General features: G+C 38.1%; 1 protein-coding gene across 1 annotated transcript in view; it reads right to left on the bottom strand.

Moving 5' to 3' along the window:
- Positions 1 to 3,672: 3,672 nt before the first annotated feature.
- The window catches only part of Set8 (SET domain containing 8), a 38,213-nt gene continuing 24,896 nt past the window's right edge, over positions 3,673 to 16,989 (bottom strand). The window contains exons 2-3 of the mRNA XM_070103757.1: positions 11,156 to 11,240; positions 3,673 to 10,571 (exon numbers count right to left, since the gene is read on the bottom strand). Coding sequence (XP_069959858.1) covers positions 10,566 to 10,571; positions 11,156 to 11,240 — 91 coding nt within the window. The 3' untranslated portion in view covers positions 3,673 to 10,565. The remainder of the gene's footprint in view (positions 10,572 to 11,155; positions 11,241 to 16,989) is intronic.

Genomic DNA, 16,989 nt, shown 5'->3' on the forward strand with positions numbered 1-16,989 from the left:
TTCAAGTATTTCGGAAGACAAAGACATTGTATGGAAGACAATATTGGAGATGGATGGGGGAGGGTGAGTAAAGATTGGGACAGCAATGGACTGTACCAAACTAGGGGGGAGGGGGTGACGGAAGGGCAGAGGGAACTGGAGAAGTGTGGGAGGGGACAGAAGAGGAAGAAACCTGGGAGGGGGCAGAAGAGGAAGAAACTTGGGAGGGGGCAGGGGAGAAAGGTATAGTACGAGGAGGAGGGTGAACCTCCACACCTTTAACAGAGCCAGTGAGAGGTGAAGAACCATGTACAGAGACTGGAAAGGTAAAATGTGGAGGTAGAAGGGAAGGGAAGGAGGGGTTAAAAGATTTGAGCAATGGGGATTTTTTGGACTTCTGAGAAGTAGAGAGGCCATTGGGAAGAGGTGTTGTACGAGGTCTTGTTGATACTGAAACTGTGAGGGAGAACATGAAGAAGTGAGAACAGACTGAGGTGTTGAGGTAGGGGCTTCTGAGTCCAGGACAGCAAAAGAATTAGAGATATGAGTGGCTATGGAAGGGGTAACCAAAGAGAAGGCTGCAGAAGATGGGGCCCCAGAGGTGGGGGGATGTTCAGAAATACGAGAATAAGAAGTACGGGGTAGTCTCCCTTGGAGGCTTAGATGACAAACTGCCATAGCATAGGGCAAACCTGCCTCTTTGAGGCAACGGATTTCTCACTCATTTAAGTAAACTTGGCAACGGCAAGAGTAAGATGGGCGAGCCTCATGACAATTAAGGCAAGAGGGAGGTACACTAAAAGACGTGTACTGGAATGGTCATCGGCAGCACAGACTGGGCATTCGGCTATAGACCTGCAATATTTCGCTGGATGACCACAACACCAGCAATTTCTACACTGTTGCAGTGTACTGATCATCTTTTGAACTTGTAAACAATATCCTGCTATATAAACAGAGGATGGGAGTTCACGGCAGTCGAAAGTTAATTAAGCTACTTTGTAAGGGTATCGTCTCTGCCCGAGGGCAGGAAGGACATAGGTGTCTACTTTGATTGGGAGGTCTTGGAGTTCCAGCTGTTCTAGAATATCATTGCCATATGTCTGGAAATTCTGTTGGACAATGGTATGGGGCAGAATGACAGTGCCACTACAAGAATTGAGGGAATGACATTTTTCGATAGTGACAGGAATAGCATCGATATTTGAAAGAGAAAGGGCGTGAGCTTGGTTACCATTCTGGACAGTGATGATGCGTGTACCGCTCTTGAGAGCGTGAAAGGATATATCTCTACTAACATGGTGTAGGAGCGCATTGCCAATATTATGGTCGAAAAGATAGGCAGTAGAGGAAGTCAGTCGTAAAGTAAAGAGTTTTGTCCACTGTGCATTTTGAAACTGAGCATGGAAAAGGAGTGCATGACATATCAGTCTTTTCTGAGCAGAACGAGAAGGAAGTGAAGTAGTATCACCAGGCAACTGTCCTGAGTGTTTAGGAGTGGGACCTAAGTTTGTCCGATGTGAGACGGGCTGGCGATTCAAAAATTGCTGCATTGTAGAGGGAGAGGCCAGAAGCATAGTCAAAGAAGAGCGGAGGTCAGATGTATCGAAGGAGTCAGTCAAAACCCTGGTACCTGAAGTGGGTGATGAAATTGCACCAGCAAGAGGTACAGGGGCATTTGAAGTGTCCGAAGAGTGGTCAAAAAACGAGGCAGGGTCGGAACAGGGTGTGGTATCAAGAACGGACCCAGGGGGAGAAGGTTCATGGACTGGGGACTCCATGGTTAGATCACTTCTATCTGCTTGTTAAAAAAAAAAAAAAAAAAAAAAAAAAAAAAAAAAAAAAAAAAAAAAAGGAGGGGGGGAGAGATGGAGGAATAGCTCCTAGGACGCAAAAGAGGGTCGTAAATCCCCCTCCATGCCCAAGAGGACCTCAGCACCACAAGCACTGCAGGTGCAGCATGGAACCTGTGCCATACCCTACCCTTCATGCCAGTAAACCAGCAATCCAGGATAGCAACCTCATATCCACCGAGCCACCTCAGTGGACAAAAGAGAGGGCGGCTGGACACCCACCACAAGGCATACCTCCTTTGGCCACCACCCCTTGTAATCCAACAGGCAGCCTCCAGAGATACACCTGTCACCCGAAAGACACCCAAACCCATACCCTGGGAGACTGGAGAGGGATCGGGACATCCCCAGGTGATCCAGATTCCGTGGAAAACTACACCACTGCCAAGGACCTCAATGGAATGGGATGGACCCCGGTACCCTTCCCCCCTACCTAGGAACTAGATTGCCTATAGGAAGAATCCCAAAGGCTGAAAAGAGGAAGGGAATAGGGGAGGGATAGAGAGGAGGAGGAGGAAAGGAAAAAAGGGAGGATGGGATAGGGAAGGGGGGATTGGGGGGTAATTAGGTTTGATGTGAGGAAAGAGACCAAAAGGTCTAATTCCTCAGACCAAGAGCCTCTTCACCATGCCAAGGAGCCCCCCTTGAAGAGGCTGCACTCTAAAGAATGGGTGGGGATACTGTAGTTTGGAGGGGCATCTGAGATGTAGTGTCGGCATACCTCTGGTAAGACAGTGACAGTGATGGCGAAAGTTTTTCGTTTTACCATTCACCCTACCTTTGTGGGAGACGAACAGTGTTAAAAAATAAAATTAAGCTTTTGTCTTTAATCCTGTAATTTTCTTTAAATACTACTCACAGTAACAGTTTGTCACTAGATTAACAAATCAATGCAATAGCAAGAGAATACTATACTCTGCTAGAAAATGTTTTGTTCAACTGTATGAATGGGTATATCACACATGATGCTGAAGATAAATCAAGAAATTTTAAAGACCAGTCTGATATACGTACTGTATATACAGTATTTTAGTTAACAAGTACATTAAACCTAGATAAGGGTAGTGTTGGATGACATTTTTATCAAAACAAGTGCAATAATTCCTTTAAATACAAATACAGGAAGAAAATAAATCATGTACAGGTATTCATAATATAAGTAATTCCATTGTATTGGTGTAGATGCTGGAGTCCAGCACTGTTCTCTGACTCTATATGGTTCAACATTTCAACGGAACAACTATTGCGGTAGCATTCTCTTGGCTATAATTTATACAATAATGAATAATAAATAAGTAATAGAAATATTTAGTGACTTCTATTTGAGATTCTTACATAAATGTCTACAATATTACTTACATAAATTATATTTCTGATAATTATTTAAAATTTTTTTTTTTTATATATTTGTACTAATTAAAAGAGAAGCACAGCACAGAAGAATTTTATAATTTCAATATTTTTTTTTTTTTTACAAAAATTAAAATTCTGTATTCTATATTATTTCTGTCCAATACATTATATATATTATAGTGCACTTTTACGTAGTGAAACCTTTTGTAAGCTGCACATCTCCCTCCATATTTATGAGCACTTCTAATTTGCAGTATATTCTTGGTAAACTGCCTCAGCTGATATAAAGTATAATTATTAACCCAGCCTCAGACAAAAGCTTCTTCTTACAACAATGTGTAAAAACGTCACACTGGGGAACTGAGGACATTGTTTTCTATATTAAGTGATTTAAAAGTGCCATCATGTTTACTTGGCTGCTTTAAATGAAGATAACATCCTCCCTGGTCAGGTAATGAATGAATTTCTTTTTTTTGGCTAGATTAAATTATTTTAAATTGCTCTAACCCAAATTAAGAAGGGGGATGTTATCTACACAAGAACAATTAGGTTCAAATAACCAGCCTTGAGTGCAATGCTTTTATCAATGTAGATCACAAGGTGTTCCCCAACACTAGCACAGGTTGACTTTAGTGCATTATGTAATTCACGGGGTAAAAAAAAAAAACAGGCTTTCATACGAGGATACAGTAGGGCCCCAACTTACAATGTTCTACGCTTTGGAACCAATTAGTATTTTTTTTTAACACGTTGGCTGTTTCCCACCGAGGCAGGGTGACCCAAAAAGAAAGAAAAACCCAGAGAAAGAAAAAACTTTCATCATCATTCAACACTTTCACCATCACTCATACATAATCAATGTCTTTGCAGAGGCGCTCAGGTACGACAGTTTAGACGTCCCTCCAAACTGCCAATATAATAAACCCCTCCTTTAAAGTGCAGGCATTGTATTTATCACTTCCAGGACTCATGTCCGGCTTACCAGTTTCCCTGAACCCCTATAAAATATTACCTTCCTCACACTCCAACAACTTGTCAGGTCCCAAAAACCATTCATCTCCATTCACTCCTATCTAACAAGCTCACGCACACTACTTGGTATTTACAATATTATAAATATTTAATCAAATTATTTTCAATCACTGAAGTTTTTTCCAAATGCATTAATACTTTGTGTATGAAACTTAAATGCACAGAAAGCTCACATTTGTTTGGTAAATATTGGTCAAGTTAAATAGATTCAGTATTTGTGATTTTCTTTATTTCAATGTATGTTTTCAATCTTATGTTTTACCAAATATTCATACATTGTGTAAATTCATGCTATGGATGACTTTTTTTTTAAGAGAAGTTAAGTGGGAAAGGCAAATGAGAGCTGGAACTCATACCACACACTCCCTGACACAATCATACTCACCCCTACCTTCCCACACTATATAACCTCAGCTGCTACCCACTCCTACACATCAGTACTGTATTGTATACTATTGTGTAGCTCTACTCTGTTTAACATGTATACAATGATCAATATAATACTATTTTTTAAGTAAATGGAGCAATGCTAATTATAAAATATTTGATAAATATTCTTAGTTAAAAAATAAAACAAATTAGATATAGATTATGGCTAAGGAATACATCTAGTTATAAAATGGGGGGCTATGGAAAAATAGGTTCTCAATTCCCAGCACTCGCAATTTTCTGCATTGCATTAACATTTTAAATTGAGGCCCTATTATATATTAAAATTACTGGGTTCCTTATGTACTCTCCTAAATGACCAGAAAGGCAAACTTCCAATGGGAAATTTCCTAAAATTATTTGGCAATTTTTATTATCTAAGAAAAATAAATATAAAGCAATGTTAATCAGGCCCAAGTTACTGGTCTGCAGCCACATCAGCAGTCAACATAAGTGTTTTCTGCTTAATGCAGATGCTAACAACCTTGCCAACTCCTCCAAACTTCTCTCATACAGAGATTACAATGCTAATAATGAATGTATACATCCTGACTTCAGAAAGTTAAATATTAGCAATAAAAGTACTGTAGTACTATACCTAGTATAATACTGTACACACAAATTTAGATACTGTAATAAACATTGAAAATAAAGAAGTTACAGGTACAATTTACTAGTAAATTTTTCCCATTCCAAAAATCACTTATATGGAGGGTTTACTGCACCTAATAAAGAGGACCTCAATTGTTAGTCAAAACAAAGACAACCATCCTCTGGTTTAATCTCCATGTAGGTTTTGCTCTCCCATTTGCCTGTGTTAATTACACATTGATATATCAGCATTAAAATGCTATCTTTCTAGAATGAAAATGTTTATTTTATATATTCAGCTTTGATTTCATAACAAACAATTTAGAATTTAGCATTAGTGCTCTTCACTTCATCCAGGTCAGTTAGATACACAGGCAGGTTTTAATTAAGCATACAAGCATATCCACAACAATGAACACCTTTAAGTTTTCTTCACAGGGACGTATGATGTAAATAGCACATTTTAAAAGCATTTCTCACCAGGTCGGTACAAAATATTTGAAAACTTTAAGGATAAAATTAACAAGTACAGTATTTGCTAGATTATGAGAACAGCTGTGGTCCATCAACTACACTCTTCTCAAGTATACATTAAATAAATGATAAATGTAAGCCACTGCACACAACTGTTGTATGATAAAAAATAAATATAGCCAGAAACTAAAGGAATTGTCAACTAAACACCTGTATTCTCTGGTTTACCCTTTTATGAAATTTTCTAAATGGGATTGTTAAGATTATTGTTTTGTACAGCAGCTCTTGTATAACACTTGTGTGTAGTATGAAAATACTGTGCTCACACTCACCACCTCTACTGAATTAGCTACAATAAAAAATAAAAAATTACGATGAGCTTACCTGATATTTTGATTATCTGAAAAGTTGTGGCACCTTCATAATTGATAATCATGAAAATACTATAATCAATTTACTGCAATTATGCATCTTCAATATTTACATCAAATATATCATAAAATAATGTAACTAAGCACTAGGAAAATGGGTCCCTCTGAAGAAAACTTACAATTACAGTACTAGTTGTTTCAGCCTTGTATCTTGAATTCTGTCAACTTTGTTATTCCAAAGCAACAATGACAGCTATTAACAAGGTGGCATCATTCTCTTTTTGTCATTCATATTGAAATGATAATAGGAACTTCAATATGTACCTGAAGAACAACAATTTAAGTTCAATCATTTTATATCTTCACACCATAATGAATTAAACAAGAGAAAAACATCACTAGGACTCAAGGGGAATGGCTAAATTTAAATTTAAGATCCAAACGAACCTTCTCAATCAATTCAATCAAATTTACGATTAGCAGAAAAAATAACTTAGAAAAAATAAAATAAAAATATTTTCTCACACAAACTCCATTTGGTTAAGCAATATTTGAGACAGGTATCACATATCCAATGAAAGATATGCTGAGGAAGGCCCCATCAACCTATATAAACATGAGATCAAAACTGACACTCAACTCTTTCAAGTCAGTATGAATTTTTTTTTTTTTTTTTTTTCAACAAGTCGGCCGTCTCCCACCGAGGCAGGGTGACCCAAAAAAGAAAGAAAATCCCCAAAAAGAAAATACTTTCATCATCATTCAACACTTTCACCACACTCGCACATTATCACTGTTTTTGCAGAGGTGCTCAGAATACAACAGTCTAGAAGCATAAACATATAAAGATACACAACATATCCCTCCAAACTGCCAATATCCCAATATCATATGATGCACTGCACACCAACAGTACACTGATGAACTGCACACCAACAGTACACTCATGCATGGTACACCAACAGTACACTGATGCACTGCACACCAACAGTACACTGATGCACTGCACACCAACAGTACACTGATGCACTGCATACCAATAGTACACTGATGCACTGCATACCAACAGTACACTGATGCACTGCACGCCAACAGTACACTGATGCACTGCACGCCAACAGTACACTGACGCACTGCACACCAACAGTACACTGATGCACTGTGATGAAATTAAGACACATGTGCAACATCTGGGTATCTTTATTGTAGACGTTTCGCCATCCAGTGGCTTTATCAATACAAATTTTAGGACACAACTTGTCAGACACTGCAGCATCATGGAATCTTGATTCTGAGGACACGTACATAACCTTCACGGCTACGACAACTACAACTAACCCATCTCTTTGGGAAAGACCTACTTCCACTGGGGAATCCCGCCTACCAGTGACTATGCCCTCATCTGCTACACCTGACGTTACTATATAAGCGCCAGGCTCCTTTCTTCTACTTCAGAATCTCCATGACTATGGTGCTCTTCGCACCTACTCCTAGGTTGAGGGACTGATTACCTCATCTTCTGTACATAGTTCTACTGTCTTCAAGTTATGTCCTAGAATTTGTATTGATAAAGCCACTGGATGGCGAAACGTCTACAATAAAGATACCCAGATGTTGCACATGTGTCTTAATTTCATCTTGTCGGTATTATATACCATTCTTACACAACTGATGCACTGCATACCAATAGTACACTGATGCACTGCATACCAATAGTACACTGATGCACTGCACACCAACAGTACACTGATGTACTGCACACCAACAGTACAATGATGTACTGCACACCATCAGTACAATGATGCATTACACCCAAGATGTATAGTTCAACAGTGTACTACACAAGATGTACAGTACACTGATGTACATGAAAAATACCATACATACAACAAGTACTGCATAGTACTAGATGAACAACAGAAGTAGTCAATAAATAAGACAGTTCACTCACTCCATTTTCAAGCATTTAATATACAGTTTACCGTAGTGTGTGTGTGTGTGTGTGTGTGTGTGTATTATATATATATTTTAACACCCTGGCCATCTCCCACCGAGGTAGGGTGAACCAAAATAGAAACACTTTCGCTATCATTCACACAATCACTGTCTTTGCAAAGGCACTCAGATACGACAGTTCAGATGTCACCCTAAACAGCAAATATCCTAAACCTCCTTTGAAGAGTAGGTATTGTACTTCCCACCTCCAGGATTCAAGTCCAGCTAACTGGTTTCAATGAATCCCTTCACAAAATATAACCCTGCTAACACTCCAACAGCTCATCGTCTCCAAAACACCATTCATCTCCACTCCAAACACAGATGCCTGCCTGCTGTGTGTCACAGCCCCTCAGACACGTGTGTAAGCATGTTAGACAGGAGTGGGGATAAATGTTTTTTCAGACTTGATGAGCAGGTTAATATTTTGTGAAGATATTCAAGGAAATTGGTCAGCTGGACTTGAATCCTGGAGGTGGGAAGTACAATGTCTGCATTTTAACCCCTTGATTGTTGCAACCCCCAATCCTGAGGGGTCTCAAAAAAAATAAAAAACACTTATGAAACGATAGAGAATCTTTTCCCTATTGTAATGACACACACAAAAAAAAATTGATGGAAAACTGACGAAATTATGCTCTTGCAAAGTTAGTGACCTCGGTGATATTTACAAATCGGCGATTTCGCCCACTTTGAGCCCTATTTTCGGCTAATTCCATTGTTCCAGTCGACCAAACTCACAGCTATTTCTTTAGAACTACATTTTTTCTATTGATTGAGTACAAGAAACTGCCCATTTATCGATTTCAACTACCTAATAACGTGGTCAGAAATTTGCAATTTTAGCCAATTTCACGAAAATTAAAAAATATGACAATTTCAAAATAAGGTCCAGAATGAACAATATACACATTCCTGGCTCTAAAATAACATTTTCTTTGTTCATCAGTCATGTCTCCAGGACCCTCTGATATTACTCTTGCTTTCTATTTTGAATTTTTATTCAAACAAAAAATAGAAGATTTACTGTTATGCTGACTACTGCAATACTGTAATAATTATACAAATAATGTCAACCCATTCATGACTGCATATTAGAATGGCTAGTTGGACATTTATTGGACAATGACATCATTTGTTTACTTTTGAACATAGGCAAAAATCAAACATTTCCCCTACTTTGAGCTCTATTTCCAAGTTCTTTTTATAGTAAAATTAATCAAAATCACCTCTATTTCTATAATATGTTTTCCATTCTATCAAATGAGACCAAGAAAACGAGAATACAACCACAAATGCTATATGAAAATAGACCACAAATTCGGCATTTTAATTAAAAAAAAAAAAAAAACGGTCAGTTGTTTTTTCTCATTATGCACTGCACGCTGCAGGATTTTTTTTATATGGTGAACACTGACCACACAGACCCATTCTCTCACATGTGGGCTTACCAAAACAGTCAAAGGAATAAAGGAGGGGTTTGGGATACTGGCAGTAGGGAGTGACATCTAAACAATAGTATTTGAGTGCCTTTGCAAAGACAGTGATTATGAGTGAACGATGGTGAAAGTTTCTTTTTTTAGGTCACCCTGCCTCGGTGGGAGACGGCCATCGTGCTAAAAAATTGTATATCTAGAGTGTACATACAGAATACATATACAGTGGACCCTCGAATTTAGTAGTGCCTTTTCTGTATGCAAAACTTTTTTTATTATCTATAAAATGTATGTTTTGTTAATATTTCCCATAGGAAATAATTAAATCCAATTAACCCATTCCAGACACCCAAAAATATTAACAAACAATACATTTTATAAATAAAAATAGTTTTGTGTACAGAAAAGGCACTACTAAATTCGAGGGTCCACTGTATATTAAACACACAAAATTATATCCTTTTTTTTCTTGGGGTGTTATACAAAGTTCTGAATGATACGTTCCAGAACCAACATCAACTTGTACTTCCCAAAATTCAGCTTTAAGCTGAATCCCAGCAAAAGTAAGTACAAGAGTTTAAAAGTGACAGCAATATACAAACTCCTGAAGTATAAGTGCTTTATCTAGTCATGATATTCTTGATAAAAGTAAGAGCCCAGTTTTAAGTGCGTGCTGATGTCAGCACTACCATCAAGAGTAAAACCTATTAAATTTCACAAGGACAAGCTTTCTATCTTATACCTGCGAGCTAGTGAAGTGTTTCTTCCGGACTGAGCAGCAGTTAAAAATTGTAATATCTTAACAATAAATTTTTATTACAAGACTTTTTATAGACTGTAGAAATTCAAAATACATTCTACACCTAAATTACTACAATATATTAAGTTTTCTGGGTTGTCAAATCCACAGGCAGTGGACCTATTATACATTATTTGTGTCATGTACATTTAAAGAAGATCAGTGACTGGCAGTAGTAAACAGATGACAATAATGCATCACAGATTAAGAGGGTCAATGGGGTAGACCAATCTCTCTTCTAAAACAGGAGCAGCTATACCTAAGACAAAAATAATTATAATGAAAATAAATTTTGAACAAAATGAAATCATGACAAACTTTATTTTCAACATTAAGGAGTATTAACAACAGTACTGAAGGCAAGACAGGTGGAGAGCAGCAAAACTTCTGCTCTGTGTAGAGCTTTGTCAACACAATGATTTAATAAAGCTCTACACAGAGCAAAATGTTGTTCCAATGAAAGTTTGCACTGCATCTGTATTTGTTTTTCAAATTTCTTTCGAGTCATACCTTCGACATCCTCAACTTTTAACTATTAGCCACCCTTATTACATTTTTACCAGTTATTCTTATTCTTTTACAAAGCCTTAAGACATAATACTGGCAACCTGAGGTATAACTATCCACAGCTGGTCACAACACTATATATACCCCAATGAACCTCAAAATAAATCAATGTAAACTATATAAACACTTCTAAAACTCTAAAGCTATAAATCACGAGGCCAACCATGGATGATGCTCTAGTGCCTCTTTAGATCTATCTCCATAGTCATAAAGGATTTCTGTTCCTGGCTCCAAATCACATTTAGCTAATAAAATTAAATGTGGTTTACCACTGACCTCCACCGCTTTTGTAACCAGGTTACCATTGCGACTGTGGTTCACTAGCCGTCCTAAGTAACCGCTCTCTTCTGTGGCATCAATGCTGCAAAACACAATATTAATGAGAAACTACAACATGTAACTTATGAACAAAAATCATTGCCCCCCTTTCTTCCCTAGAAACACAAGACAGAATATTAATCCTTTAAATAACAAAAAGGCACAATACCGTGACTGGAACGATACACAAATAACCCGCACATAAAAGACAGAAGCTTACGACGACGTTTCGGTCCGACTTGGACCATTGACAAAGTCAATGACTTTGTCAATGGTCCAAGTCGGACCGAAACGTCGTCGTAAGCTTCTGTCTTTTATGTGCGGGTTATTTGTGTATTAATCCTTTGACTGTCACAACCCCAAATCCTGAGGCGTCTCCTGGTGTCGCAAAATATTTGAAAAAATCTTATGAAATGATAAAGAATCTTTTCCCGATGGCAATGACACCAAAAGTACAAAATTTGAGGGAAAGCTTATGGAATAACGCTCTTGTGAAGTTAGCGACCTCGGGGATATTTACAAATCGGCGATTTCGCCGAGTTTGAGCCCTATTTTCGGCTAATTCCATTGTTCCAGTCGACCAAACTCATAGCTATTTCTTTAGAGCTCCATTTGTTCTATCAACTGAGTACAAGAAACAGCCCATTTACCAACTTCAACTACCCAATAAAGTGGTCAGAAATTAGCAAGTTGTCCAATTTCACGAAAATTAAAAAATATGCCAATTTCAAAATAGGGTCCAGAATGAACTCAAGACATTCCTGGCTATAAAAAAAACATTTTCTTTGTTCATCAATCATGTCTCCAGGCCCCTTTGATATTACTCATGCTTTCTATTTTGAATTTTTATTCACAAAAAAATAGAAGATTTACTGTTATGCAGACTACTGCAATATTGTAATACAGTGGAACCTCAAATATCGAACTTTCTTTGGTCCAGAAGGCTGTTCGAGTGCCTTTACCGAATGAATTTATTCCCATCAGGAATAATGTAAATTAGATTAGTCCATTTCAAACCCTCAAAAATACACTTATAAAAGCACTTACAAAAATACACTAACATAATTGGTTGTGTTGGGAGCAGTTCGATTTTTGAGTTTCCACTGTAATTGCATAAATAATGTCAACCCATTCATGACTACATATTAGAATGGCTACTCTTGAACATCGGCAAAAATCAAACATTTCCCCTACTTTGAGCTCCATTTCAAAATCACCTCCATTTCTAAAATGAATTTTCCATTCTATCAAATGTGACTACGAAAACGAGAGTATAACCATAAAAACTTTACAAAAATACACCTCTAAAGTCGGCGATTTAATCCAAAAACACTGTCGGAGTTTTTTTATCCCCTCATTATGCACTGCTTGCTGCAGAATTCTTTTTATACTGCACACACTGACCACACAGACCCATTCTCTCACATGTGGGCCTACCAGCTTTCTCCCACTTGATTTAAAGCCGCTAGAACTTTTGAGTATATATATATCAAACACATTGGCTTGTAAGACGTACAATGTATATATACGACCGAACTAGTCAATTAAACAGTGCAGCAAGTCTAGAAAAAATACATTAAACATTATTGTGACTCGGACAATACACAAATAACTAGCACACAGGAGACTGAAATTTACGATGTTTCAGTGTGACTTGGACCATGATCCAAGCCACACCAAAACATCGTTGCATGTGTCAGTCTATGTGGCGGTTATTTGTGTATTACACATACAGCATAGTAATCTCCTGGTATCCATGAGAGGTTATTATACTCAAAGATGTGCTTTAACCCTTCGAGAGTCCGTCCCGTAGATCTACGGCTTTACGTTCAGGGTCCAAACCGTAGATCTACGTCATGAGCTCAGCTCACTCTGATAAACTGTGAGTGGTACATTTGGGCCTAGATATGAGAGAATACATCTATGTGGTATGTGTGCACCACATAAAACAGATCCTGCAGCACGCTGTGTATGAGAGAAAAAAACTGAAATCATGATTTTTCGATTAAAACAGCGACTTTGCAGTGTTTTTTCGTATGTTTTTTATAGTTCTATTTGCGATTTCTTGGTCTCATTTGATAGAATGGAAGACATATTACAAAAATAGAGATGATTTTGATTGGTTTTAGCACTGGAAATGGCTTCAAACTGAGCTCAAAGTAGCAGAAATGTTAAATTTTTGCCGATATTCAAGAGTAAACAAACGACCTCACACATCTAATACACGCCAGCTGGTGGGTCTAATATGCATTCACAAATATGGTGATGATATTTATACAATTATTACAGTATTGCATAACAGTAAATCTTCTATTTTTTGGTGTGAATAAAAATTCATTATGTGAATAAAAAATCAAAATGGAATTTATTTTTAAAGCCTCAAAACATAACTAATGAACAGAAGAAATGTTAGTTTAGTGCCAGGAATACCTACATAGTTTATTCTGGACCCTATTTTGAAATTGGAATATTTTGAACTTTGTGTTAAATTGGCCAAATTAACAATTTCTGATCACCTTAATTTGAAGTTGAAACAGTTGACTTGACGATTTCTTGTGCTCAATCGATAGAATAGAAGTAATACTAGTGAAATAGCTAAGAATTTGGTTGACTGGAATAATGTAATTGGCCTAAAATGGGAGTCAAAGTCGGCAAAATCGCCGATTCATAAATATCGCTGACACATCAAAATTCACGAGAGCATAATTTCGTCAATTTTCCATCAAATTTCATACTTTTTGTTTTATTACCTTCACAAAAAGATTCTCTACTATTTCATAAGAAAAAATAACAAATTTTTTTTTTTTAAATTCTTGGACACTGGGGCACCACTTCAGAATTGGGCCTTGGACCCTGAAGGGGTTAAGCTGCACAGGCCATGTAGTGCCTGGGAAAGTACTTATTATTCCTTGAAACAAAAGTCTTCATTAGCATCAAGACATTTCTCCTCAGAAATCTTAGAGATACATTCCTAAGATGTGGAAAATGAATGCAGACTCCAAAGAGACATGGATGCTACATTCCAGAACCCCCAACAAGACAACCTGAGAGGTAGTGTTAAGAGGTTTTTCCAATATCTTATAAAGGGTTTACTCAATTAGAAAATTCATCATGGTCCAATAGCCACAGAACAGAATTTTAAATTTAACCCTTTGAGTGTCGAGACCCCTGCTTGTAAACTGGCTCATAGTGTCGAAGAATTTAAAAAAAAAAATTATGAAATGATAATCTTTTTCTGAAGGCAATGAAACCAAAAGTACAAAATTTGATGGAAAATTTATGGAATTACGCTCTGACGAAGTTAATGATCTCAAGTGATATTTACGTATCGGTGATTTCGCCCACTTTGGGCCAATTCTTCTGCTCCACTCAACCAAACTCATAGCTATTTTGCTACAACTCCTTTTATTTTATCGACAGAGTACAAGAAACTGCCCATTTACCTATTTCAACTACTAAAAAGCGATCAGACGTTACTAATTTGGCCAATTTCACAAAATTCAAGAAAGGCCAATTTCAAAATAGGGGCCAGAATAAACAATGCAGACATTCCTGGCGCTAAAATAACACTTTCTCTGTTAATTATTCATGTCCCCAGGCCCCTCTTATATTATGCTTGCTTTTCATTTTGAATTTTTATTCACACAAAAATAGAAGAGTTACTAGGATGTAAAGATTTATGGAGAAACATCACCCTGAGAAGGATGTTGCAAGCCACATCGGCAACTTGTACAGTGACAAAGTCTTATCCCATTTTAGGGAAGTTTTAAAGAGACGCCAGAAACAGAGCTCTCTCAAGCTGGTCCTAGTGGCATTAAGAAACAGAGAAGTAACCCCAGAAAAGCACTTGGTACTTGAGGTGCTGATGGAAGGGGATTCCCCTTCCAAACAGTAACTAATGCAATCTCTCTCCTCCTCCAGTCTTCCATACACTAAGAAGAATCGCCAATAAAGGTAAGTGTTATGCTGTTAATTTTTCATTAATCATGTCCCATTGTATTATGTACTACAACTATATTTCATGTAAAAAATTTTTTGTTTTAATACTTCTGGGTGTCAGGAACGGATTAATTGTATTTACATTATTTCTTATGGGGAAAATCGATTCGAAAATCGTCAATTTCGATAATAGTCACACTTCCAGGAACAGATTAATTACGAAAAACGAGGGACCACTGTGCTAGGTGGCAGTCACCGCCTGCACAAGCTATAGCAAATTCATTAACAAAGTGATGACCAAATATTAGACGGGAGAACAGAGGCCAAATCATTAATAGCTAGGAGAAAAAAAAACAGTGGTGCTAAGAACAAATTCCTGAGGGACACCTTCAGCTTGGATGTAGTCAGGGGAAAGCAGATTATCAACATGGACACAGAAATCTCTCTCAGACAAGAAGTTTTTAAGGAAAAGTGACACACTGCCCAAGAGGCACAAGGAATGAGCTTGGGCCAAGATGTTATATCTCCAAGTACTGTCATGTGCTTTTTCAAGATCAAAAATGACTGCAATAACCAAGTGGTTATTAGCAAAGGCATTATGAACCTAAGAATCTGAAAGGAGTAAGGGGTCGATAGTGGAGTGACCCTTATGAAAGCCAAACTGACGATTGGAAAGCTTACCGTCTCTCTGAATACCACGTTAAATGTCAATTTACAAGACATTCCATCAATTTGCAAACTGCTCTAGTAAGAGCAATGGGTCGATAGTGGGAGGCATCATGATCTGAAGTACCCAGTTTAGGAAAAGGTAGAACAATGGCACTTTTCCATGGATGGGGAAGAATCCCTTGCCACCAAACCAGATTAAAAAGATATAAGAAGACTGCGAGGGCTGATGGATGTAAATACCATTGCACACTGATATGCTATCAGGTCCAGCTGCCAATGATCAGCAAGTGGAAAGTCTTGACAAGTTCTGGAAGTGTAAAAGGCATGTTACAAGACCTATCTCTGCTAGAAGAAAAGTCTAAAGGCAGCAACTCTTTGGCAGACTTCATTGAAGGAAAGAAACAAGGGGTAGAGATGGAGCCCCTGAGAGATACAGACAAGATGATTTGCAACAGCTGTGGCAACGAACTTCATTAGGATTTGCAATGCTGATACCGACAACCCTAAGAACAGGAGAAGAGGCTGGAGAATACCTGTCACTCAATTTCTGTACTTCTTTCCAAACTGCACTCAGAGGAAGCTGAAGTGAAGGTAGAAACAACCCTGCCAACAAGTGCGTTGGGCAACACCCCTTGCACGCTTAACCCTTTCACTGGCAAACCTACATGCGAGAGAATGGGTCTGTGTGCTCAGTGTGTGCAGTATAAAAAAAAAAAATCGGGGAGGCTGCAGTGCATTGTGGGAGTGCCAATTCAGTATGCCTGGTTTACTATGCCTAGTGGTAAGGATTATTATTATAATCAAGGGGGAAGCGCTAAACCCGGAGGATTATACAGCGCCTTGGGGGGGGGGGGGAATCTGGAAGGCATTCAGGCTTAATTTGGGGAACTGGAGCACAGATTCAATTCCCTAAATCAAGAGCCCCTCACCAACATCAAGGAACCTTCCTTGGGGGGCTAGCGGTAAGGAGTACCTCACTTCCTGGTGAACTGGGACTCCTCTCTTCCCAAGTGGTAGTTCTAACACAGATGTAAGTGTCATGAAGATGAATTTCATGGTTTTGAGGAGGTTGTAGCTGAAAGCACAACCACAACAACCCACCCACAAAAACGCTGACACTCGTTTTGTGTGTCTGCCTGGAGGGATCAATGCCCCGATCCACGACCAGGCCTCCCGGTGGATCA

Source organism: Cherax quadricarinatus, chromosome 87 (assembly GCF_038502225.1).
Source record: "Cherax quadricarinatus isolate ZL_2023a chromosome 87, ASM3850222v1, whole genome shotgun sequence".
Lineage (NCBI taxonomy): Eukaryota > Metazoa > Arthropoda > Malacostraca > Decapoda > Parastacidae > Cherax > Cherax quadricarinatus.